Source organism: Coregonus lavaretus (genome assembly GCF_964263955.1).
Source record: "Coregonus lavaretus genome assembly, chromosome: 17".
NCBI lineage: Eukaryota > Metazoa > Chordata > Actinopteri > Salmoniformes > Salmonidae > Coregonus > Coregonus lavaretus.
This window is the reverse complement of record NC_140004.1, coordinates 29,626,530-29,651,017: the sequence shown is the minus strand read 5'-3', so window position 1 is coordinate 29,651,017 and position 24,488 is coordinate 29,626,530. Positions and strand designations below refer to the sequence as shown.

The following is a 24,488-nucleotide window of genomic DNA, read 5'->3' as shown; positions in this document are numbered from 1 at the left end:
GCTGCTGCTACTCTGTTATTATCTATCCTGATTGCCTTGTCACTTTTACCCCTAACTACCTACATGACATGTACATATTACCTACATTACCTCAACCATCTTGTACCCCTGCACATTGACTCAGCAGCCCCGTTATTGTTATTTTATTGTGTTACTATTTACACAATTTTTCTTATTTGCAATTATTTATTTATTTTTTACTTTTTAACTTTGCATTGTTGGGAAATGGCTCGTAAGTGAGCATTTCATGGTAAAGTCTACACCTGTTGTATTGGGCGCATGTGACAAATAAAATAACATTTGATTTGATTTACAATGTGCAGGGATACTGGAGTGATAGAGGTAGATATGTATAGGGGTAAGTTGACTAGGCATCAGGATATATGATAAACAGAGTAGCAGCAGCGTTAATTATGATTGTTTGTGACTGTGTGTGTGTGTAGAGTGTGTGCATGTTATATATGTGTTGGAGTGTCAGTGTGCGTGAGTGTGTAGAGTCCTGTGAGTGTGCATAGAGACAGTGTAAAAATATAAATAAAATGCAACGGTCAACTCAGATAGTCCATGTAGCCATTCTGTTAGCAATTTAGCAGTCTTATGGCTTCGGGATAGAAGCTGTTCAGGAGCCTGTTGGTGTCAGATTTGACCAGTACCGCTTGCCGTGCGGAAGCAGTAAGAACAGTCTATGGTTTGGGTGGCTAGAGACTTTAACGATTTTCCGGGCCTTCCTTTCACACAGCCTGATTTAGAGGTCCTGGATGGCAGGGAGCTCGGCCCCAGTGATGTACTGGGCAGTCTACACCACCCTCTGTAGTGCCACGAATCGAGGGCGGTGCGTTGCCATACCAAGCAGTGATGCTACCAGTCAAGATGGTCTCAATGGTGCAGCTGTAGAACTTCTTGAAGATTTGAGGGCCCATTCCAAACCTTTTCAACTTCCTGAGGGAGTAGAGGCGCTGTCGCGCCTTCTTCATGACTGTGCATGTGTGAGTGGACCATTTTAAGTCATTAGTGATTTGGACAACGAGGAACTTGTTCAGTCTCAGGGTCCTAAGCTTGGTGATGAGCTTGGAGGGGACAATGGTGTTGAATGCTGAGCTGTAGTCAACGAACAGCATTCTCACATAGGTATTCCTCTTATCTAGGTGGGTGAGGGCAGTGTGGAGTGCATTTGAGATTGCGTTGTCTATGGATTTGTTAGGGCGGTATGCAAAATTGGAGTGGGTCTAGGGTGTCTGGGATGATGGAGTTGATGTGTGCCATAACCAGCCTTTCAAAGCACTTCATGATTACAGATGTGAGTGCTACAGGGCGGTAGTCATTGTGTCATGAAGCCTTGGAGTTCTTGGGAACAGGAATGATGGTAGTCATTTTAAGACGTGGGGATTACAGACTGGGACAAGGAGAGGTTGATTAAAGAACTTACTCACATTGGCTTCGGAGAGTGAGATCACCCAGTCCTCTGGGTCGGTGGGTGCCCTCATGCACAGTACGGTGTTGTTATTGTCGAAGCGTGCATAAAATGCATTGAGTTCAGCTGGAAGAGAGGCATCGTTGGGTAGATCTCGGCTGGGTCTTCCTTTGTAATCCATAATGGACTGTAACCCCTGCCACATGCGGCGGGCGTCAGAACCTATACAGTATGATTCCAAATTATTCCTATATTGTCCTTTTACTCGTTTGATGACTCCGCAGAGGTCGTAGAGGGACTTCTTGTACTAGTTCCTGTCTTCAGCTGTAGGCTTAGGGTCGTCTGCGATAGCCCTGTGTGCGGTATCCCTGTCCAAATAGCTTAGCACCAACCTCAGTGTTAATACAGTGCTTTTGATTGGGGAAGCAGTGAACCTTCACTGTGGGGAGAACATCGCCGATGCATTTCCTTATGAAGCCAGTGACGGAGGTGGTTAGCTCGTCGATGTTATCAGCGGAGTCTCGGAACATATTCCAATCAGTGCTAGCAAAGCAGTCCTGTAGCATAATCTCTGATTCTGATCACCATTTCTCAACAGAGCAAGTCATGGGTACTTCCTGTTTGAGCAGTGGCGGCTGGTGAAAAATATTCTCGGTGGGGCTGTGCCATACTTTTTTTTTCCTGTAACCATCGCGATATATTTTAACACAAACTGCAGGACAGCAGTGCTCAGTGAAACATTCAGTAATTATTTAATGCCAATATTAAAAAGTTGAGGCATTCTTACACAAAAACATATTACACAAACCCAAGCCTTTCATTTGCATTTAAAGTGAACTTTTCACCATTGGTAGTAAACAGGCAACGCAACAGGCATGCTGTCAGAACAGAGTGGAAAGTGGACAATAACATGAAATTATTATAAAGTTTATAGGAAATCTTACACTGTATAAAAGGATGTATAATATAGAAATGGATATCAAGTGGATGAACTCAAACCTTTGACTGGAAGAATAGCATACAGTATTTTATGATCATACTAAATGTGACTAATTGTTAATGTGCTCCAGAACTGCAACAATTAATTGATACAAAACAACATATATACAGTAATATTAGCAAAGACACTATTAAGACTTTCTAGAGTACCATATATAACTGGATTTTTTATGCTAAGGTCAACTATATACAAAGAAACATGCGGCCAGAGCTGCTCTGTGTGTGTGTGTCTGTCATCTTATTTGTACAGGAATTTTGCCCGTCTGTCCTTCTGAGTGGCAAACCTCTCAATGACCCTTTGATTAAAGTCAGGAATGTCCCTGACAAGTTTCTTCTCCATGGAGAGCATGGCCAGAGCGTTCAGGCGATCCTGTGTCATGCTGTTTCTCAGGAAGGTCTTGATCCTTTTCAGTGTAGAGAAGCACCTTTCTGACTCAGCAGTTGTCATGGGTGTGGTGATGAGGATCTTGAGGAGGCTGGCAGTCTCTGTGAAAGTGCTCTGAAGGTTGTTCTCCATGAAGAACTGGTACAGGGGCACTGCACCACTACAAGCCTTGAACTCACTGTTCTCATAGATGAGGGACAGTTCGGTTTTGAGCTTGGCCTTGTTCAACATGGGGTACGCCTCCACGGTTGTTTCAAGCGCTGTATCGGGGAACTTCACACTGTGTTGTGGGAACAACTCTCCGTGCAATAGTGTTGCGCTGATGAGGTGCTGGGTGAAGGAGAACCTCTCTTTGGCATGACTCAGGATGGTATCACATACCTGTAAAAGATACATCATCAGCTTTAATTTGCAATTAAGCTATTTTGATGCAAGTGATCCTGACTGACACATGCCTATGTCCAACTCAAGTATATGATTACCAAGGTGCTGATTGTTCAGGGTTTTGGCTACATACTACCAGGCCTGAAAAAAGTTCTAGGGGGAAACACTGACAATTACATCACAACTTACCTCTATAGCCAACCTCTGTTGTTCTCCTGGTCCCAGCATCCTCCGTCGCTTGATGGGCTGTTGCTGCTCGTCAGATGCGCTGTCCCCACACAAAGAGGGAATTGAGGCCCTGGGTCCAAAAAATAAAGTTTAATTTGATAACTTGCAATCAGACTTCTTAACTCACTGTAATTCCCCCTCAACACACAACCAGTGACTTTTATATATATATATATATATATATATATATATATATATATATATATATATATATATATATATATATAGACAGACAGACAGACAGACAGACAGATAGTGTGTATATACACACAAACTATGTCTAGTAACTGCTTTTAACCTGTGATGTACATAATTAACTGATGTTATTACGTTTTAAAGCCTTTTTCTATTACATTTGTGAGAGGGATGCAACATCATTTTGTTCTGCTGTGCACTTAGCAATAAAGTTAATCTTCAATAACAACTAGGCCTCTTCTAGAAATTGACCTGGTGGACACCTGAATAATTATTACAAACTGTGTAGTACTTTCCTGCATTATTATCAACGTCTGATTGTGTCTTCTCTTTCCTTTTAAAATACTAAAACAAATATAATTGTGACGGCTCTATGATAATCACTCACTTTGATGACCAGACACATTTAGGCTTTTAAACTGTTGTAAGTGAACTATTCATCTTTCTAACAACATCTTTATCAGCCAATAGTAAATATAGTTATTTACCTGATTGTTAGCATGCTGTCTGTGAACCTCTGGACAAGTGCTTTAATGAAGACAGGGTCGATGTTCCTCTTCTGCAGCTGGCTGAAAAGCATGTCCACATTTGGCATGATCTTGTGGAACAGTGCCAGGAAAAAACAGAAAGCCTCGTCTTCGAGCATCCTCACAAAGCCCCCCGCCTCTCTGACAGTCGGGGCATCAAAGTTCCCAGAGTCTCTGATGGTCTGGAAACACGTTAGGAGGTCATCCCTGTACTCGTACACAGTGTTTACAGCGCGACTGTGGAAGTTCCACCGTGTTGTAGAGGCTCTGGGGAGTCTATGCGCAACCACTTCGTCAAGCACGGTGGTTCGCTTGGGAGACCTGGAGAAGAAAGCAGAAAATCCTGCAAGGTCGGAAAAGAAAGTGCCGATCCTGGGGATGCGTGAAGTAGCCTGCTGCATGATGAGGTTCAGCTGATGTGCATAGCAGTGGACGTAGTGCGCATTTTCGTACACATCCACTATTTTACGCTGCACTCCGCCGGTGGCTCCCCTCATCACACTTGCTCCGTCGTAAGCCTGGGCAATAAGTTTGGCCTTTTGTCCATGTGAGAGTATGGTGCTGAGCCTCTCCAGCAGCGCTGTAGCGATGGTGTCGACGGTTGCGTTCTCGATCAAAATGAACTCGAAAAAACGCTCTTGGACGTTACTTTTAGCATCGATGTAGCGTATCACAAGCACCAACTGGCAGTGGGTGGAAACGTCAGTCGTCTCGTCAGCTTGAATGGCGATAAAATCAGCACTCTTTACTTCCTCCAGGATGTAATCCTTAAGCACTGACAGCATACAGTCCAACAGCTCGTTCTGTATCGTCTTTGACGTGCCCTTAAAAACGGTAGCTGTCTTCAGGTGCTCCTCCAGCACGCTGTCGAGGGAGGCAACAAAATCCACTAAGCCCCGGAAAATGCCGGGGTTGTCCGAGGAGTCAGTCTCCTCGTGCCCACGCAAGGCCAACTCAAAAGCCCCACAGAACTTCACACAATCGATAATTTTGGATAGAATGTGCCTGTTTTTATCCACCTCCTCATTGTGTTTCCTCACCGCAATCCTGTGGCCGTCATCCAGCTGCGTAGCAATGTTCACCCTTCCTAATACAGCTAGCTTTACAGAGTTGTCCATGTGTGCCCTGGTGTTCTCATGTTTCTTTACCTTCTCTGACAGGTGCTTCATATCCCTCACTCCGGTACCTGTCCATGCTGAATCTGACCCCGTCGTTTTAAAAAGCAAGCACGGAAAGCAAAATAAAGCATTAGCATCAGTGCACCCAGCTAGCCAAGCCTTCCTGGTGTACCAGCTACGGGAGAAGCCGCGCATATACTGCTTCCCTTTCTCGCTAGCCTGCTGTCTGATTGAGAGGTCAGGTTGATCTGGGCCCAGCTCTTTCACCCAAACTTTCTCTGACAAAGTTCTCCTCTCAAACGGATCTTGGAGGAGAGATTTCACCGAGTTAGGGTTGGGTCTTGGAGGAGTAACGTTTGCGCTCGCCATTGTCGTCTAGTAAAAATGGCGCCACTGGAGCCCGGTCCTTATTTTATCAGGGGCGAGCTTGGGGCGATAAAATAATCGCCCTCCTTGGATTCGATTTAAGATCGCTGATTGGCTACATTTTATGTCATACATTCGTATCTTAAATTAGCAATTGGCTTAACTGCTACGTAGACCCGCCTCCTCGGGGCACTTTCTGTATCGCCCAGAGCTGACGAGGCGTTTGACAGGCAGAGGAAAGGTTGCGAATATGATTTTCTATCATATCTTACACATATTACTGTGTGCATTCCATATTTCAAACACACAAATATTGACATACTGATGTTTTTATTATTATTATTATTATTTTTATTTATTTTTTATTTTATTTTTTAAAATAATTTTATTTAAGGGGGCGGCGCCCTAGCGCCCTCTATCGGCCAGCCGCCACTGTGTTTGAGCCTCTGCTTGTAAACAGGAAGCAGGAGTACAGAGTCATGATCTGATTTGATCTGAGCCTTGCTTGTGTTTGCTCATAACCCCCTGTCTTTATAAGTGGACGCACGGCTTTCATGGCTGAATTTACACCACACGCTCCCGTGAGGCTAAGAAGGAGCTCTCTCGGCCCCTTGTGTAACATTTAGCAGCTTTGAGGCATGTGCTACGCCTCCAGTCTCCAACCCAACCGTAAAAAACACCAATCAAAAGACCACTACAACACAGTAGAACTCTGAGAAATCCAATGTCTCTTTGTGAGGTTATTGATCCTTCCTAGCTTCCAGTTCCAGAACCACACTCTGCCCAGAGCCCACTCATCATTCTATGGCTGTAACAACAGAGAAATAGGGGCCACATTGAACAACTGCACTCTTAAGTGGTCTAAATCGCTGACTGATTAGTGGCCTATGTGGCGCTAGCAAGGCCAGGCTTGAAAATACGCAGAGCAGAGAAGGTTGTGGCAAGGTAGAGGTACCACTCACTCTGTAGTCAGAGTTTCTTTCCCTCTCTCTCCTGGAAAGGTAATCTCACTGCCAGGGGTGTACTCATCACCTTGTTCTAGCTAACATACTCTGTAAATACAGAATCACCAGGGGACTGTGTGGACAGTAGATAAACACTGTCAGAATGTTTTCAAGTGATAACGGCAAATTGGAATGGCACTGAACATGTACAGTGGGGAGAACAAGTATTTGATACACTGCCGATTTTGCAGGTTTTCCTACTTACAAAGCATGTAGAGGTCTGTAATTTTTATCATAGGTACACTTCAACTGTGAGAGACGGAATCTAAAACAAAAATCCAGAAAATCACATTGTATGATTTTTAAGTAATTAATTTGCATTTTATTGCATGACATAAGTATTTGATACATCAGAAAAGTAGAACTTAATATTTGGTACAGAAACCTTTGTTTGCAATTACAGAGATCATACGTTTCCTGTAGGTCTTGACCAGGTTTGCACACACTGCAGCAGGGATTTTGGCCCACTCCTCCATACAGACCTTCTCCAGATCCTTCAGGTTTCGGGGCTGTCGCTGGGCAATACAGACTTTCAGCTCCCTCCAAAGATTTTCTATTGGGTTCAGGTCTGGAGACTGGCTAGGCCACTCCAGGACCTTGAGATGCTTCTTACGGAGCCACTCCTTAGTTGCCCTGACTGTGTGTTTCGGGTCGTTGTCATGCTGGAAGACCCAGCCACGACCAATCTTCAATGCTCTTACTGAGGGAAGGAGGTAGTTGGCCAAGATCTCACGATACATGGCCCCATCCATCCTCCCCTCAATACGGTGCAGTCGTCCTGTCCCCTTTGCAGAAAAGCATCCCCAAAGAATGATGTTTCCACCTCCATGCTTCACGGTTGGGATGGTGTTCTTGGGGTTGTACTCATCCTTCTTCTTCCTCCAAACACGGCGAGTGGAGTTTAGACCAAAAAGCTCTATTTTTGTCTCATCAGACCACATGACCTTCTCCCATTCCTCCTCTGGATCATCCAGATGGTCATTGGCAAACTTCAAACGGGCCTGGACATGCGCTGGCTTGAGCAGGGGGACCTTGCATGCGCTGCAGGATTTTAATCCATGACGGCGTAGTGTGTTACTAATGGTTTTCTTTGAGACTGTGGTCCCAGCTCTTTTCAGATCATTGACCAGGTCCTGCCGTGTAGTTCTGGGCTGATCCCTCACCTTCCTCATGATCATTGATGCCCCACGAGGTGAGATCTTGCATGGAGCCCCAGACCGAGGGTGATTGACCGTCATCTTGATCTTCTTCCATTTTCTAATAATTGTTGTTGCCTTCTCACCAAGCTGCTTGCCTATTTTCCTGTAGCCCATCCCAGCCTTGTGCAGGTCTACAATTTTATCCCTGATGTCCTTACACAGCTCTCTGGTCTTGGCCATTGTGGAGAGGTTGGAGTCTGTTTGATTGAGTGTGTGGACAGGTGTCTTTTATACAGGTAACGAGTTCAAACAGGTGCAGTTAATACAGGTAATGAGTGGAGAACAGGAGGGCTTCTTAAAGAAAAACTAACAGGTATGTGAGAGCCGGAATTCTTACTGGTTGGTAGGTGATCAAATACTTATGTCATGCAATAAAATGCAAATTAATTACTTAAAAATCATACAATGTGATTTTCTGGATTTTCTGGATCTCTCACAGTTGACGTGTACCTATGATAAAAATTACAGAGCTCTATATGCTTTGTAAGTAGGAAAACCTGCAAAACCGGCAGTGTATCAAATACTTGTTCTCCCCACTGTAGTTTTTTGCTTGGGCTCCACTGCGAGAACACATTTGCAAGAAATTAATATGTGGATGGGGAAGAAAATGGCTGAGCACTCAAGTTAAACTCATTAGCAAGCCCAGCAGGGGCATTTGTTCCACAGCTATCAAGGAATCCTGAGCTGAGCTTTTCATTATGCATTCAATTCCAACGCTCCCAGTCTCTATTTGGTTGGATAAAAAGCTTTTAACTACTAGAGATGGGGAGAAAAAACTATGTTCAGAAAGTGGTTGCTACCTTTAAGATGTGCCTTGTCTGTTTTGTTTTTTATTGTTGTTGAAAAGGACACATTTATTCACATGTCCCTGACAGTTTCCAAACTGCCTAAATGTAATTACTGTAGAGTACTTTGTTATGGTTCTTGTTTACATTTTTGTAAATGGTGCTTTAATTCTCTGTAATTGGTTTTAAATAGCAGAATACTCACTGAATTATTACTCAGTTATGAATTGCAACAAAATGAAAACCACTTGAACATTTTCACGCACATGATCATGTCTTTTGATATTATGTGAAAGAAGCATGATTGAATTCTCTGAACCACACACTCATAGAGGACCATAGTGCGTTAGCACAGTTCTGTAGACAAATGCAGCAGGTGTTCTGTACAGATGTCAATTCAGTAAAGATCTACCATTAGCTGAGTCACTCCTCTGAGTTGTGTCTCCTTCTCCTCTTTCTGTACCACTGAGACTTGTAAATTCACTTAAGATTAGAAGTATCTCAGTTATTTGCTTCAGAGCAATTTTCTAATGGGTCATTTCTAAGAACCGCCCTTAGCTGTGTGTTATTAAGGATTTACCTATGGGCTTTCAGGCCTTATTGCTCACTTAGCTAACCAAACATTTTCAGTGTTTTACTTCAGTGACAGACAATGTTATAGTGAAATGATATAAAGCAGTGTTGTGGTAGGCTACTTGAGAACGGTCTAGGTCTTGAGTCCGGTCTCGAGACCACATATTGAGTGTATCGGTCTTGTCTCTGTGTCGGATAAATTTTTACTTGGTCTTGACAATGAGCACTCATATCCGAGACCAGCCGAGTAAAAAATCATTATCAGCTCCCATTCAGTCAGCACATAAAACGCTTCGCCAGGCCAAATATCTACTGAAACCTGGGCTTCTACTTTACTGGTGACATCACTGTCCTTTACTTTACTGGTGACATCACTGTACTTTACTTTCTTTGAAACATGTCCTCTAACTTTGTCTCGCTTGTTAGAATTTCCATGATTCGCTGGTAGGGAAGAGAAAGAGAAATTGTTTGAAAGTTGAACGCTCACTATTACAGTAGTAAGGGGAGACAAGGGGAAGTTGTTACATATTTTGTCTTTTCATCTATTATAGACCTGTTTGGGATAGTGATCATTTGTAGCGTGGCTCTCCATTTGCCCTCAGCATGCATATTTTTCACCATTCTAAAGAATCCAAATGTTCTTCTGAAATATGAACACAGAAATACTGGACATTTTTAACTCTTATTATGGGGGCGATTTGACACAATTACGATCATGGTCTTGAATTGGACTCGCATTTTTCTGGTCTCGGTCTTGACTCGGTCTCGGACACCTCGCCCTCCCTGTCTCGGTCTTGACTCTGACTCAATTTGCTCCTGTCTTGGTCTTGGCTTGGTCTCACTTTAGGTGGTCTCAAACACAACACTGATCTAAAGAGTTAAAATATTAGGAGAGACACCAGTTAATGCAAAATGGATAAGAGGTTGACTGTAGGGTAACTTTGCAATTTTATTGTCTTCCAGACAGTCGTTGTGCAGATTACAATATTCAGAATGATGGATCCCAGACAGAGCATTATTAATAGTCATGTCTCTCCTCGGTGTCAACAGGTCAATATTCTGTCTACGTCCCAAATGGCATCCTATTCGCTATGAAGTGCACTACATTTGTTCAGGGCCCAAAGCGCACTACTTTTGACCAGGCCCATAGGGCTATGGTCAAAAATAGTGCACTATATAGGGAATAAGGTGCCATTTGGGACGCAGACTGTGTTCACCTGGTAGTCTTGACTAGGGTTGCAAAGGGAGGGTATATTACTGGTAACTGACAAAGGTGTAAATCATTATCCTAAATATTAACCAACAACTTAGTGAATACCATTTCTGTTTAATATGAGGGTTTCAGCATGAAATATCCTTTATATATATTTTTTACACACTTTTCTTTATTTTACTATGTCAATATGTCTTTGTTGTTAATGTTTTGGTGCCAAACTGGTGGCAGATGTGAATAAAGTCAATAGTTGAAAGAAAATAATGCTTTTGTTGATTAGATGCTTTTTTAATTAATTAGGACATTTTCTCTTGAACCATATGGTCTATCCACTAGAAACTCGTTGGCAAAAATCAATACTATATATTAATACATTTAAAAAAAAGTTATTCAAGTATAAATTACCAAAGTTACCAGAGATTGCCATAGATTACCTGTTGATTACCAAAATTATTGAACGTTAACTTTGGTAAATTATCAGTAGCTTTGCAACCCTAGTCGTGACACTCTAATGTTCACTCTACATGGTAGTTGATGAGTTGGTTTAGTTTTCCTGTAAGGCAAATTATATTGAAACGGCAAATCCATTTAGCAGAAAATCTTTAGCAATATTCATAGCACACATAACATAACGCTTACCTGACACTGGAATTACCACAGTGGAATTGTGACTGTTTACAATGCCCTTTATCCAAGGAGAGAAAATAAACAACGTTGCATGTACTGTATTTGTGATAAGGTCGTGTTCTCTATAATTCTTTTTTATATACTTTATGTAATCAGTTCATAAATGTTGCTCATAACAGGTTTCATAAAAATATTAAGTTAATCTGCTTAAAAGAGAGTCTGGCGTCAAGGTTGCCACGGTGATAAAAAGCTGGGTAGATTCAATTGGATGAAATGAGTTGGGACAGTTAATACAAGAGCTCCTTGGCTGATGAAAATGGATTCATTGTGACAGCTGCAGATAATGAGCTTTACTCAATCAGCTTGAGAGTGCATCCAACTGCCATTTCAATTGTTACCTTGGTGATGTCTTAGTGTCCATTGGGGACACATACTGGCAGGGAGAACAGCGCTGTGTTTTAGTGCAGTCAAAAGAGACCGCCACAGAGCAGGGTTAGAGAATTAGAATCTGTTACAATGAGAAAAATGAAAAATGTAATGTGAAAGAAATCCTTCAACATTGGGGTTTCCAATACAAGTTTATTGCACAATATACATCCAATCCATTGAAAAAGGATAAGTTGATAAACATAAAGTAAACATCCTTGCCCATTTGGAAGGCACGTCCTAATTTCACCAAGTGAGGCATAATTCATGAAAAATGTATGCACTCACTAACTGTAAGTCGCTCTGGATAAGAGCGTCTGCTAAATGACTAGAATGTAAAATGAAATGATCATCATTATTTTCTGGTCACTGGAGCAACAATCCATAAAAAAATCTGTGAATCAAATCAGTCATTTTGTTGTGTTGATCTTACATTTACATTTACATTTTCATCATTTAGCAGACGCTCTTATCCAGAGCGACTTACAAATTGGTGCATTCACCTTATGATAGCCAGTGGGACAACCACTTTACAATATATCAAATATGTATTTATTGTGGGGGTGGGGTAGGGTAGAAGGATTACTTTTATCCTATCCCAGGTATTCCTTAAAGAGGTGGGGTTTCAAGTGTCTCCGGAAGGTGGTGAGTGACTCCACTGTCCTGGCGTTGTGAGGGAGCTTGTTCCACCATTGGGGTGCCAGAGCAGCGAACAGTTTTGACTGGGCTGAGCGGGAACTGTGCAGAGGTAGGGGGGCCAGCAGGCCAGAGGTGGATGAACGCAATGCCCTCGTTTGGGTGTAGGGACTGATCAGAGCCTGAAGGTAGGGAGGTGCCGTTCCCCTCACAGCTCCGTAGGCAAGCACCATGGTCTTGTAGCAGATGCAAGCTTCAACTGGAAGCCAGTGGAGTGTGCGGAGGAGCGGGGTGACGTGAGAGAACTTGGGAAGGTTGAACACCAGACGGGCTGCAGCGTTCTGGGTGAGTTGTAGGGGTTTAATGGCACAGGCAGGGAGCCCAGCCAACAGCGAGTTACATTTTACATTTTAGTCATTTAGCAGACGCTCTTATCCAGAGCGACTTACAGAGCGCTTCCTGTGTAAGGTAGGATCGTACTCTGCGAATGTTGTAGAGCATGAACCTACAGGATCGGGTCACCGCTTTGATGTTAGCGGAGAACGACAGGGTGTTGTCCAGGGTCACGCCAAGGTTCTTTGCACTCTGGGAGGAGGACACAACGGAGTTGTCAACCGTGATGGCGAGATCATGGAGCGGGCAGTCCTTCCCCGGGAGGAAGAGCAGCTCCGTCTTGCCGAGGTTCAGCTTGAGGTGGTGATCGCCACCTGGTTATCAGAAGGGGGAAAGGAGAAGATTAATTGTGTGTCGTCTGCGTAGCAATGATAAGAGAGACCGTGTGAGGATATGACAGAGCCAAGTGACTTGGTGTATAGAGAGAATAGGAGAGGGCCTAGAACTGAGCCCTGGGGGACACCAGTGGTGAGAGCACGTGGTGCGGAGACAGATTCTCACCACGCCACCTGGTAGGAGCGACCTGTGAGGTAGGACGCAATCCAAGAGTGAGCCGCGCCGGAGATGCCCAACTCGGAGAGGGTGGAGAGGAGGATCTGATGGTTCACAGTACCAAAGGCAGCAGATAGGTCTAGAAGGACAAGAGCAGAGGAGAGAGAGTTAGCTTTAGCAGTGCGGAGAGCCTCCTTGACACAGAGAAGAGCAGTCTCAGTTGAATGACCAGTCTTGAAACCTGACTGGTTTGGATCAAGAAGGTCATTCTGAGAGAGATAACAAGAGAGTTGGCTAAAGACGGCACGCTCAAGAGTTTTGGAGAGAAAAGAAAGAAGGGATACTGGTCTGTAGTTGTTGACATCGGAGGGATCGAGTGTAGGTTTTTTGAGAAGGGGTGCAACTCTCGCTCTCTTGAAGACGGAAGGGACATAGCCAGTGGTCAAGGATGAGTTGATGAGCGAGGTGAGGTAAGGGAGAAGGTCTCCGGAAATGGTCTGGAGAAGAGAGGAGGGGATAGGGTCAAGCGGGCAGGTTGTTGGGCGGCCGGCCGTCACAAGTCGCAAGATTTTATCTGGAGAGAGAGGGGAGAAAGAAGTCAAAGCATAGGGTAGGGCAGTGTGAGCAGGACCAGCGGTGTCATTTGACTTAATAAATGAGGATCGGATGTCGTCAACCTTCTTTTCAAAATGGTTGACGAAGTCATCCACAGAGAGGGAGGAGGGAGGGGGAGGAGGAGGATTCAGTAGGGAGGAGAAGGTGGCAAAGAGCCTCCTAGGGTTAGAGGCAGAGGCTTGAAATTTAGAGTGGTAAAAAGTGGCTTTAGCAGCAGAAACAGAGGAAGAAAATGTAGAGAGTAGGGAGTGAAAAGATGACAGGTCGGCAGGGAGTCTAGTTTTCCTCCATTTTGATCGTAATTTAGCTGTGTTGATCCTAAAATGTTTGTTGATTGTCATTTATAGGAATTCTGATAAGAACTGGCCACGAATGACCATTTTATGCTCCATTCGATGAAATCCGGATGAGTATATGGTAGCTAGGTTGCTTAAAAACTATATTTCACGTTGTAGGCCTACAAAAGCCACAATAGATTATCTGTTAATGACCACATACAGTATGGTAATTGATTGGTTGGCGGTGTCGCACGATTGCTACTTACCGTGATCAACATTTTATCATGTTCATGTTACTAGAAACGTTTTCTGTTCCTACAGCAATTCTCATTTCAAACCACATCCATTAACTTTATTAAATGTGAAATCTTTCAGCTCCAAGCTTTAGTCTAGTAGTCACTAAAATGTGAATGGAGATTTCTTCAAACACAGAATTTTAGGAAAGGTTCCTTTCAGAGACAGATATTTATTTATGGGAAATAGATATAATGGAACATCCACACAGCGAGGCATTTCTCTCACAAGGCCAACTGACTAAAGGGCTGTACTTCAAAGAATACATCATTTAACAGCCTGCTTTTAAAGTGTTCTATTTGCTTCAGGCAAGAGGAATTTTGCACGATCATCATCAAAATGCTGTGGGAGTCATGAAAACATAATTTTACACAGACAACACAGCATTGGCTGTGATTTCCTTCTGTTGTTCCATCTCAGGAGCTTTTAGGTTATTTAAGGATGTTCTGATGTCTTACTATGAAGACATAGAGGATTGGATTCACTCTCATGTCATTATTGTTCATACAGCAATGGAAAAGCACATGCACAACGGGTGCAATGTCTGCTGTCCATCCAAGAGCAGCCAAACAATTCCACTGACAAACAAGCAGCCAAACTGTTACCATGCATTATTATTGTGAAATGCTAGACCCAATGACATTGTGCAGTACATAATTGAACTCCAAACATACAATATTGGTATAGCCTATAACTTTCACACCAATTCACCACCAGTGCTGGGTGTTTTCGAAAAAATGCCTTGAATCAAGACAACTTGGGGTGAAAGGTGGAAAACCAACATTTACTCTGGGAGAGTTCTCTGAATAATTACCTGTGTGTGTGTGTGTTTGGTTTAAAATTAAACAGTTGAATAGTGCACAGATTAAAGGAGTCCATCCTCCAGCAACCATTAATCAAACACATTGGAATTAACTTTCTATTGACTTTCTTACCCTTGGGGATAAAATAGATGCCACACTGACTGCTGGTAAGCCATAACAAAAAAAAGAGTAACCTTTCATTTTCATTATGAGGCAGAGAAATGCATTATCTTAAAGCCTGATGGCTATTATATTTTTGCAGGCATTTTCAATTGTAAAAAAATAACTCCGGAATGGGTAGATTGCTGATAGCAATGTTTATAATGAAATCACTGTACCGGGGGATATGCTAATAATTCAAACCTGTTATCTAAAAGACCTATTGGCAAAACATGGTAACACTTTACATTACGTTGCTCCTATGTACCTGTTTAGTAGCACTATGCTATAGTTACTAAGATAAGATAAGATCACATTATTGGTCAATTCAACACAAGGTCCAACCGAAATTTGACTTCCACTTTTAACCGAACCCCTCTGAAAGACACACATACATACACATATACAGGTTTTGGAGAGGTGCGGGGGTGATCCACCCGGGGAACTACTGTACTACAGTAATAGCATTATGAATATAGAGTGTTACTTATGCGCTGACCATAGCGATCTACATAGGCCCTTGTATTGTGTAGTATATATATTTTGCTGCCACACTTTTGTATTGTCATTGCAACCTTCCAGACATGACAGTGTCCTCCCAGCAGATGAGGTGGTAAAATGTCCATTCTCTCTCTCTCTCTCTCTCTCTCTCTCTCTCTCTCTCTCTCTCTCTCTCTCTCTCTCTCTCTCTCTCTCTCTCTCTCTGTCTGTCTGTCTGTAGCTCGCTCGCTCGCTCTTGCTCTCTCTCTCTCGCTCTCTCTCTCTTGCTCTCTCTCTCGCTCTCTCTCTCCCTCTCTCGCGCTCTCCCTCTGTCTGTCTGTAGCTCTCTCGCTCTCTCTCTCTCGCTCTCTCTCTCGCTCTCTCTCCATCGCCACATAATTATATTCTCTGGAAAAACTGCTCACACCTCTATCTTTAATTACAATCACACAGATGGGGGCTTTAGCAAGGGGTGAAAGAGAGGGCTGTAGGCTGGCTCCTGCACTGTGCCTCCAGTTTATTTTATTTTTTTAAATCTCCAAATGGCATTAATGTTACCTGACTAACTTCCATAGCATATAGTATATTCTCTGTTAAGTAAAGAAGAACACAGTCTCGCTATTGCTGAAAGTAGTTTACAAAGGCTTTTAATAGGAGAAATGGGGATGTGATTTGGCCTGACACAGTGGCTCCCCAATGCAATATTCTAAATGTGGATTTCAGTCTGACCATCTGGGCTGCTCTGATCCCTGGTGCCAATACCCACTTTATCTGGATGCATGCGCTATGTTCTGCATATGTATAAACGTGTGTGTGTGTGTGTGCATAGATTAAGGCGCTTGCAGCACAGCGTTGTGGGTTCGATTCCCAAGGGGGGCCATTGCAAAAAAGTATGAAAAATGTATGCACTCACAACTAATTCACTCCAGATAAGAGCGTCTGCTGAATGACTAAAATGTAAATGTAAAAATGTGTTTACATGCTTGTGTGCGTTCATGCGCACACTAATGTATGTGTTAACATCATATACGCTTAACATATGAGAGACAATGGCAGTTGGCATGGTCTTTGGGCATTGAACATCAACCAAACTGAGCCTGCCACCGCTTGCTGAGAACTGTTTGAATGGGGTCATTGATCATACACTGCACATGCTCTCAGCTTTTACTATTTATCATTTACTGTAGCATTAGTCTCCTGAAGCAAACAACACAGGCAGCATAGCAGTACACACCTGATAGTACCACTATACAGTACCTAACCTGCCACCTGGCATTATAGTACCACTATACAGTACCTAACCTGCCACCTGGCATCATAGTACCACTATACAGTACCTAACCTGCCACCTGGCATCATAGTACCACTATACAGTATCTCACCTGCCACCTGGCATCATAGTACCATTATACAGTACCTAACCTGCCACCTGGCATCATCGTACCACTATACAGTACCTCACCTGCCACCTGGCATCATAGTACCACTATACAGTACCTAACCTGCCACCTGCCATCATAGTACCATTATACAGTACCTAACCTGGCACCTGGCATCATCGTACCACTATACAGTACCTCACCTGCCACCTGGCATCATAGTACCATTATACAGTACCTAACCTGCCACCTGGCATCATCGTACCACTATACAGTACCTCACCTGCTACCTGGCATCATCGTACCACTATACAGTACCTAACCTGCCACCTGGCATCATAGTACCACTATACAGTATCTCACCTGCCACCTGGCATCATCGTACCACTATACAGTACCTAACCTGCCACCTGGCATCATAGTACCACTATACAGTATCTTACCTGCCACCTGGCATCATAGTACCACTATACAGTACATAACCTGCCATCTGGCATCATAGTACCACTATACAGTATCTCACCTGCCACCTGGCATCATAGTACCATTATACAGTACCTAACCTGCCACCTGGCATCATCGTACCACTATACAGTACCTCACCTGCCACCTGGCATCATAGTACCACTATACAGTACCTAACCTGCCACCTGGCATCATCGTACCACTATACAGTATCTCACCTGCCACCTGGCATCATAGTACCACTATACAGTACCTAACCTGCCACCTGGCATCATAGTACCACTATACAGTACCTAACCTGCCACCTGGCATCATAGTACCACTATACAGTATCTCACCTGCCATCTGGCATCATAGTACCATTATACAGTACCTAACCTGCCACCTGGCATCATCGTACCACTATACAGTACCTCACCTGCCACCTGGCATCATCGTACCACTATACAGTACCTAACCTGCCACCTGGCATCATAGTACCACTATACAGTATCTCACCTGCCACCTGGCATCATCGTACCACTTTACAGTACCTAGCCTGCCACCTGGCATCATAGTACCACTATACAGTATCTCACCTGCCACCTGGCATCATCGTACCACTATACAGTACCTCACCTGTCACCTGGCATCATAGTACTACTATACAGTACCTCACATTCCACCTGGCATCATAGTACCACTATACAGTACCTAACCTGCCACCTGGCATCATAGTACCACTATACAGTACATAACCTGCCACCTGGCATCATCATATTACCACTATACAGTACCTCACCTGCCACCTGGCATCATAGGACCACTATACAGTACCTAACCTGCCACCTGGCATCATAGTACCACTATACAGTATCTCACCTGCCACCTGGCATCATAGTACCATTATACAGTACCTAACCTGCCACCTGGCATCATCGTACCACTATACAGTACCTCACCTGCCACCTGGCATCATAGTACCACTATACAGTACCTAACCTGCCACCTGGCATCATAGTACCACTATACAGTACATAACCTGCCACCTGGCATCATCATATTACCACTATACAGTACCTCACCTGCCACCTGGCATCATAGGACCACTATACAGTACCTAACCTGCCACCTGGCATCATAGTACCACTATACAGTACCTAACCTGCCACCTGGCATCATAGTACCACTATACAGTACATCAAGCCTCTGTAGAGCATCTGTTTGTGTGCATCGGATTCCACATGACAGTGGTTATATGTTATCTTTTACATTAAAGATGTAGAGACCTTATCCATAAGCACACACTCGCTTATGGAACATGTACACACACACACACACACACACACACACATGCGCACGCGCACACACACAGACACACACGCACGCTCACGCACATGCACTCGCACACAGACACACACAAACCCACACACGTAAACACTGTGCAATAGGCCTACATGTGGAATGCACACAGGTCATGTGAGACGACTGTATATTCTAGCAGCCTGGCTAGGATGTTTACAGTAAATTGTTAAGAAACAATGATCTACCTATTTTAGCATTCAGCCAGTAAATCACAAACCATAAGCTTTGGGAACGTTTACTGTCTCCAGCAACGAACCTACGGAGACCCAATCAATCTGCATACATACAGGAACAGAGCCAGAGCATCTGTATAGAATAATAACTAGTGCATAGAGATCCTATTAAATTAGGATTCTAATTCCTAATTCTATGTACTAGTATTTGACAGTGTCCACAGACAATGCACACAGAGATTTAAAACAACAATATAACTGGCATAATGACGAGGTAATATGGATAGTCAATTTATCTTTGATTAGATATTTGATACAGTGATTCGTTCCCTTGGCTAGCTGTTACATTATTATTTCTAATTACCTGTACCGATTCGCCCATCAACGCTCGCTACACTGGCAAAACATAATTGCTTCTGCCATAAATCAAGAAACATTTCAGGGGAGTCTGGAGAGTTCCCACCCTGGTCTATTAATATATACGGTACACATTGAAAAAGTCAGGTTTATGTTTGTATTGATAAACCCACTCATTAATTTTTATATGAATTCTGATTTGTTCAATTACAAACAACAATCACACTCTGTGTCTTCTTCTCCGGGTGGAATATCAGATCAGCAGAACTTGTCAATTCAGTTTTACATCGTGTGCCATACCTTTGAGCAGCCGTCCGTATAGACAGCTCAGGGCCAATGTGTTGGGTTGCTGTTCAACAGACAACCTCCCTCAAGAGTGTCTGTTTGGTCCAACTTTCTTCTGAGACCAGAGTGGTTCAGAATGATGAACTATGGGTAGAAAGAGACTTGTGTATGAAGGTCAGGAAGAACATGGTCTCTTAATGAGGCTTGTTGCTAATAATCACTCCATCCCATTGGCTGGCTCAGCTGCCTCCCTTCAGCTAGACTATTTTAGTCTGGGAAAAACAAAACAACAACGCCAACAAGCCATTTGAAACTTAACAGCGTAGATTCCAGTCCACTGGGTTATTAATATTGTAATTGACTTTAAGGCATTAGGCAAATCAACGGCCCCAGTTGTACTGCAGGAGAAGTGGCTTGGGCGAATCAAAATGAGCCAAGTTAAGACAGACAGCACTGGGTCTTAGTTGTTTGCCTGAGGTCAAAGTGATAATGTATCAACTTACTGACACATTCTCAGGGCAGGCACCACTGTATTAGAAGTCAGAATAATATCTTGGACAGGGAGCTATTTTTAATGAGACACAGTGTGTGTCTGTATACTAGTACATATGAGACAACCAATGTTAATTAACTCTACATTCCCTTCCAGTTATTGTAATCCCAGATGCACATCAACTGAGTTGGTTAGTTTCTTCTGTATTATGCTAGTTACTTTCATATACTGTACTCTGACATGTAAACCTGTTGTGATTGCACTTTATTTTACAGTACAGAAAATATAGTGTACTTACATGTTCAAATGGTAATTACACAATAATAACCCATGAATTATTTAGGTACAAAAACCATTAACCATATGCTAATAGCTACAGAAGGCACAGCGTTCCTAGTGGATTCGAAAAGTAAGATACTATTAAAGAACCTCCATTAGAAGGTGTATGGACACAAGGCTGAACAGTGAAAACCCCAGACCCTCTCTAACACCTCCTACCTGCTAAAATAGCGCAGTGAACTCTACATTTGGCCCATGTCGACTGCTGCCTTGGAGTGGGTCTATTTGCACTCTCTCTACCATTTCCTTTGGTCTGGGTATTTTTACAGTAGATACACCATCGTTGATGTCCATGATCTGTCTGACCTCTGGGTGTTCTTGCGTAATAGCATCTCTTCTGACTGCAGTACATCTCTAAAGGACTCAGCAGACCATGGCTGTGCCCCAAATGACACCCTATTCCCTATATATGGTCCACTACTTTTGATCAGGGCCCATGGGGCTCTGGTCTGAAGGAGTGCACTATGCAGGGAATAGGGTGCCACATGGGACGCAGTCCATGGCTGACTCCTGTGAACCACATCCAGCCGGAGAGCAGCTTCAGAGGATGCGAATGTTCTGTACACTCATCTAAAAGCATCCGTTCAAGGGTGGGAAAACAGGTGGTGTAGACTAAATGGCTCACGTGTTTTGCTGTTCAGACTAGGCGCACATGTGCTATGGGTAACACTGTTCAGACTAGGCGCACATGTGCTATGGGTAACACTGTTCAGACTAGGCGCACATGTGCTATGGGTAACACTGTTCAGACTAGGCGCACATGTGCTATGGGTAACACTGTTCAGACTAGGCGCACATGTGCTATGGGTAACACTGTTCAGGAGCTTTTCCTGACTAGGTGACTGACCAGTCACGTGAAAAACTCCAGTCCCATATTATATTGGACACTTCTACTGTTTTATGTTCTTGGCATTGTAGGTCTCCACGGAATTAGGTAAATCCGCTTTTAGTTTTCACGCTCCACATTTTTGGAATCACAAAATTCATTACATTTGGATTACCTGGTGCCACTAGGGCATTTTAAAACCCTGATGATAAATGAGTTCACCGAGGTGTGCAACTGTTTTGACTGATTGATTTAGTAACTTGTTTATGAAGGCTGTGATGTTCTGGTGTACTGTACTTCTTATTGTATCTTGTTATATTTTTTTATCCATTGCTTTGTGGTCTCAGGGCACCATTGAACATGAGACCCTGGTCTCAATTGGGCTCCTCTGACTAAATAAAAGTTAATAAAAGGATATGGTATACAGTATATGGTGTACATTTCTTTAGCATACTGATACATGTGACGCATGCTCAATTACAGTGTGTTAAAAACTTCCAAATTGAGGTATTTCTTGTCAAATGTCAATGCTCAACATGGAAAACTAGGCTTAGTAGCCTCTCCTCTCCATCCGGTCACTTTCACAGGTTTGAGAGAGTCATGCAGAGACACTGAGCTGGATGAGTAAGGTGTGTCTGGCAGCCTCCCAGGCTAATATGGCTAAAAGCTTGTGTCTGGTTTAGCTGTCCGCATTCTGAATACACAAAACAGGAACAGGTCACAGAGAATGTTTGGTAGAGGAGGAGGAAGAAGGGAGAGAAATGGAGGTAGTACATTAATATACTATAGACATTTTATTCAAATATGTTTTAGCTGCTGTAATATTAAGAGCTGTATTAGTAATAGTAATATTCGTAGTTGTAGGAGTTGCAGTATTCATAGTAGCAGTAGCAGTAGCAGCAGCAGCAGCAGCAGCAGTAGTAGTAGTAGTAATAGTAGTAGTAGTAGTAGTAGTAGTAGTAGTAGCAGTAGTAGCAGTAGTAGTAGTAGTAGTAGTAGTAGTAATACTAATATGAACAGCAGTGGGTCACCAGAGGTGGTTAAGGTGGCTACTGAATGAATCCCCAAGCCTGTCTGTTTCAGCAGCAGACTTCTCTCTCCACAAACCAAATCAGTATCTTTTGTAATGTGATTCATATTCAGCAGGAAACCTCATTACGTTCCGCAGATAAAGCCAATTATTTCAAAGCTGCTTGTCATGCAGAGCATGAGAACAAAAGGGATAGATTCAAGTGTATGAATAACAACCGAGGAGCCAACGTGTTACCTAGAGTGTTACCTACTCGGAGCCTAGCAGGATAGACACATGACCTATTATCATGGAGTTGTGAAGTTCAATAGAGCAATGTCTTTGTTTCTCGTTCATTAAAATGGAATGTTAAAAAGTAGTCCATATGTCTTGTTTTATCTCATCTTACATTTGAATGAAATGGGAACTTTATTTAGATTTTTCATTTACACGTTCCCATTCTGTTAGAATGGTTTGAATTAGAATGGCTTCAATTAAGATCCTCACTAAAACATCTGCTTTGTTCAGGGGGGAAAGGCTGTATGTACAAAGGATGTTGCCATTTTTTATTTGGAGATTTGAGGAAGTCATGGTGGGACTAATGAGTGCTAGAATCAATGTAGTAATGTGTTTTGTGGGTATTACCAATGGGGATAACAGCATTAAAATACTGTTACCAATGTGGGCAAGTTTAAAACAAGAAAGATGCCCCTGATAAATAAGTGTAAAGCTGGTGACCAGGTAATCTCGCCCCAGCCAGCGAGGTTAGCGACCTGACTGCCCTGATAAAGCACATAAACCATAGATGTAAAATGAAGACTGCACTATGCTATTACTTGAAGGCCTTGGTTTCAGACTTGCCTGAAGAAATAACATGGTTTGAAAAAAGAAACCTCTATCTGTAAAATATTTATCTAACTCAACCTTAAAATAGCTCATCAAGGAATTGACTCTAGCGCCAGAAAACAGTTACAAGCCTTTTGCTCTTCATACCCCTACCATTTTCCAAGCGAGAATTTTGCAGTCAATAAATGTTTTACAGTTTTAGCCCACATCTGATTGTATTGGAAAGTCAAACAAATCAAAGAGTATAAATCTGCACTTGGCTCCTCTGAGGAGAGAGGCCAGGGATATTTTTTTTGGAAGGCCTACTTCTGGGTTAGTGCTCAGGGATTGGCTCTGTTTGGCTGTAATTTACTAGAATTGTGATTTATTTGGAATCACTGATCAGGCAGCAGTTGGTCTCTAGCAGGAAGGGCAATGGCAAACCTTTCAGCCATTGAAGTCAGAGGCTTGAAATTAAGAAGTTTGGCGGGAAATGGTGTAAAAAATAAATAAAAATAAATAAAATAGGACTCCCTTTTATATTATAAAGTGTACTAAACTATTACAGTATGTACATGATATTTGCATAGGCAGGTACAGTACATACACATTTAACATAGTAGGGTATTTACCCTGTGATACCTGCTTGCATTTTGTGTAATTACACTGAGATTAGTCTGAGACATCTCTGAGGAGGTTGGATTTGAAATCAATTAGCAATCAAGCAAGTCATATACCAACAATACTTGATAAACCCTTTTCTGGCTGTTGTTGTGATTGGTAGAGGGAAGTGTATAGGTTAATTTAATTTCAATAAAAGCTTATTGGGAGTATGGTAGCTCAATCAACCTGACTATTTATTATATGTGTGATTTATTCTGTTGGTATTAGGATAATACAATCAATCTAGAATTTGACCGGATACAGTGTGCCATATGAATTCAAATAATATATATTTTTTTATTCATGTTTGTTTTATCCCTGAGACAGCTTGTGAATATTCATGAATATGCCTCTAAACGTCACAACGCAGTAGCGCTTCCCATGCGCTCTTCCTCTGAGAGAGAGGCTGAAAGAGAGAGCGAGAGGGTGGGATGCAAGACAGCATGCGAGAGCTGGCAAAAGAGAAGGGTTGGCTCACTCACCATGCAGGCAGGCAGCGCGAGCATCAGAACCGTTTGACAGCATTTGATGACAAAACCCGTTCTGAACTTCTATCTATCGCCACCTCAACGTTCTATTGCGACCAATGGTGGATTGATGGGAGAAACTCGCTGCATATTTGAGGGAGGCATGTGCACATTTCGAGACACATCCGAATCTATTTCAGGATCAGGACGAATCCTGTGACCATAACGCCTTTGAGAGAGGAAATGTCAAAGCAGTAATAGAGTATGCTGCTT

The 24,488-nt window shown here is 42.9% G+C and overlaps 1 protein-coding gene across 1 annotated transcript; it reads right to left on the bottom strand.

The window, feature by feature from the left end:
* Nucleotides 1-2,141: 2,141 nt before the first annotated feature.
* On the bottom strand, nt 2,142-17,346 carry LOC311144368 (zinc finger MYM-type protein 1-like; the record flags this gene model as incomplete). The annotated part of the gene is made up of 3 exons (XM_084180392.1): nt 2,142-3,176; nt 3,369-3,477; nt 17,333-17,346. The coding sequence occupies 3 exons, from the start codon at nt 17,344-17,346 to the stop codon at nt 2,649-2,651; spliced, it is 651 nt and encodes a 216-aa protein (XP_084036518.1). The 3' UTR covers nt 2,142-2,648.
* Nucleotides 17,347-24,488: the final 7,142 nt, after the last annotated feature.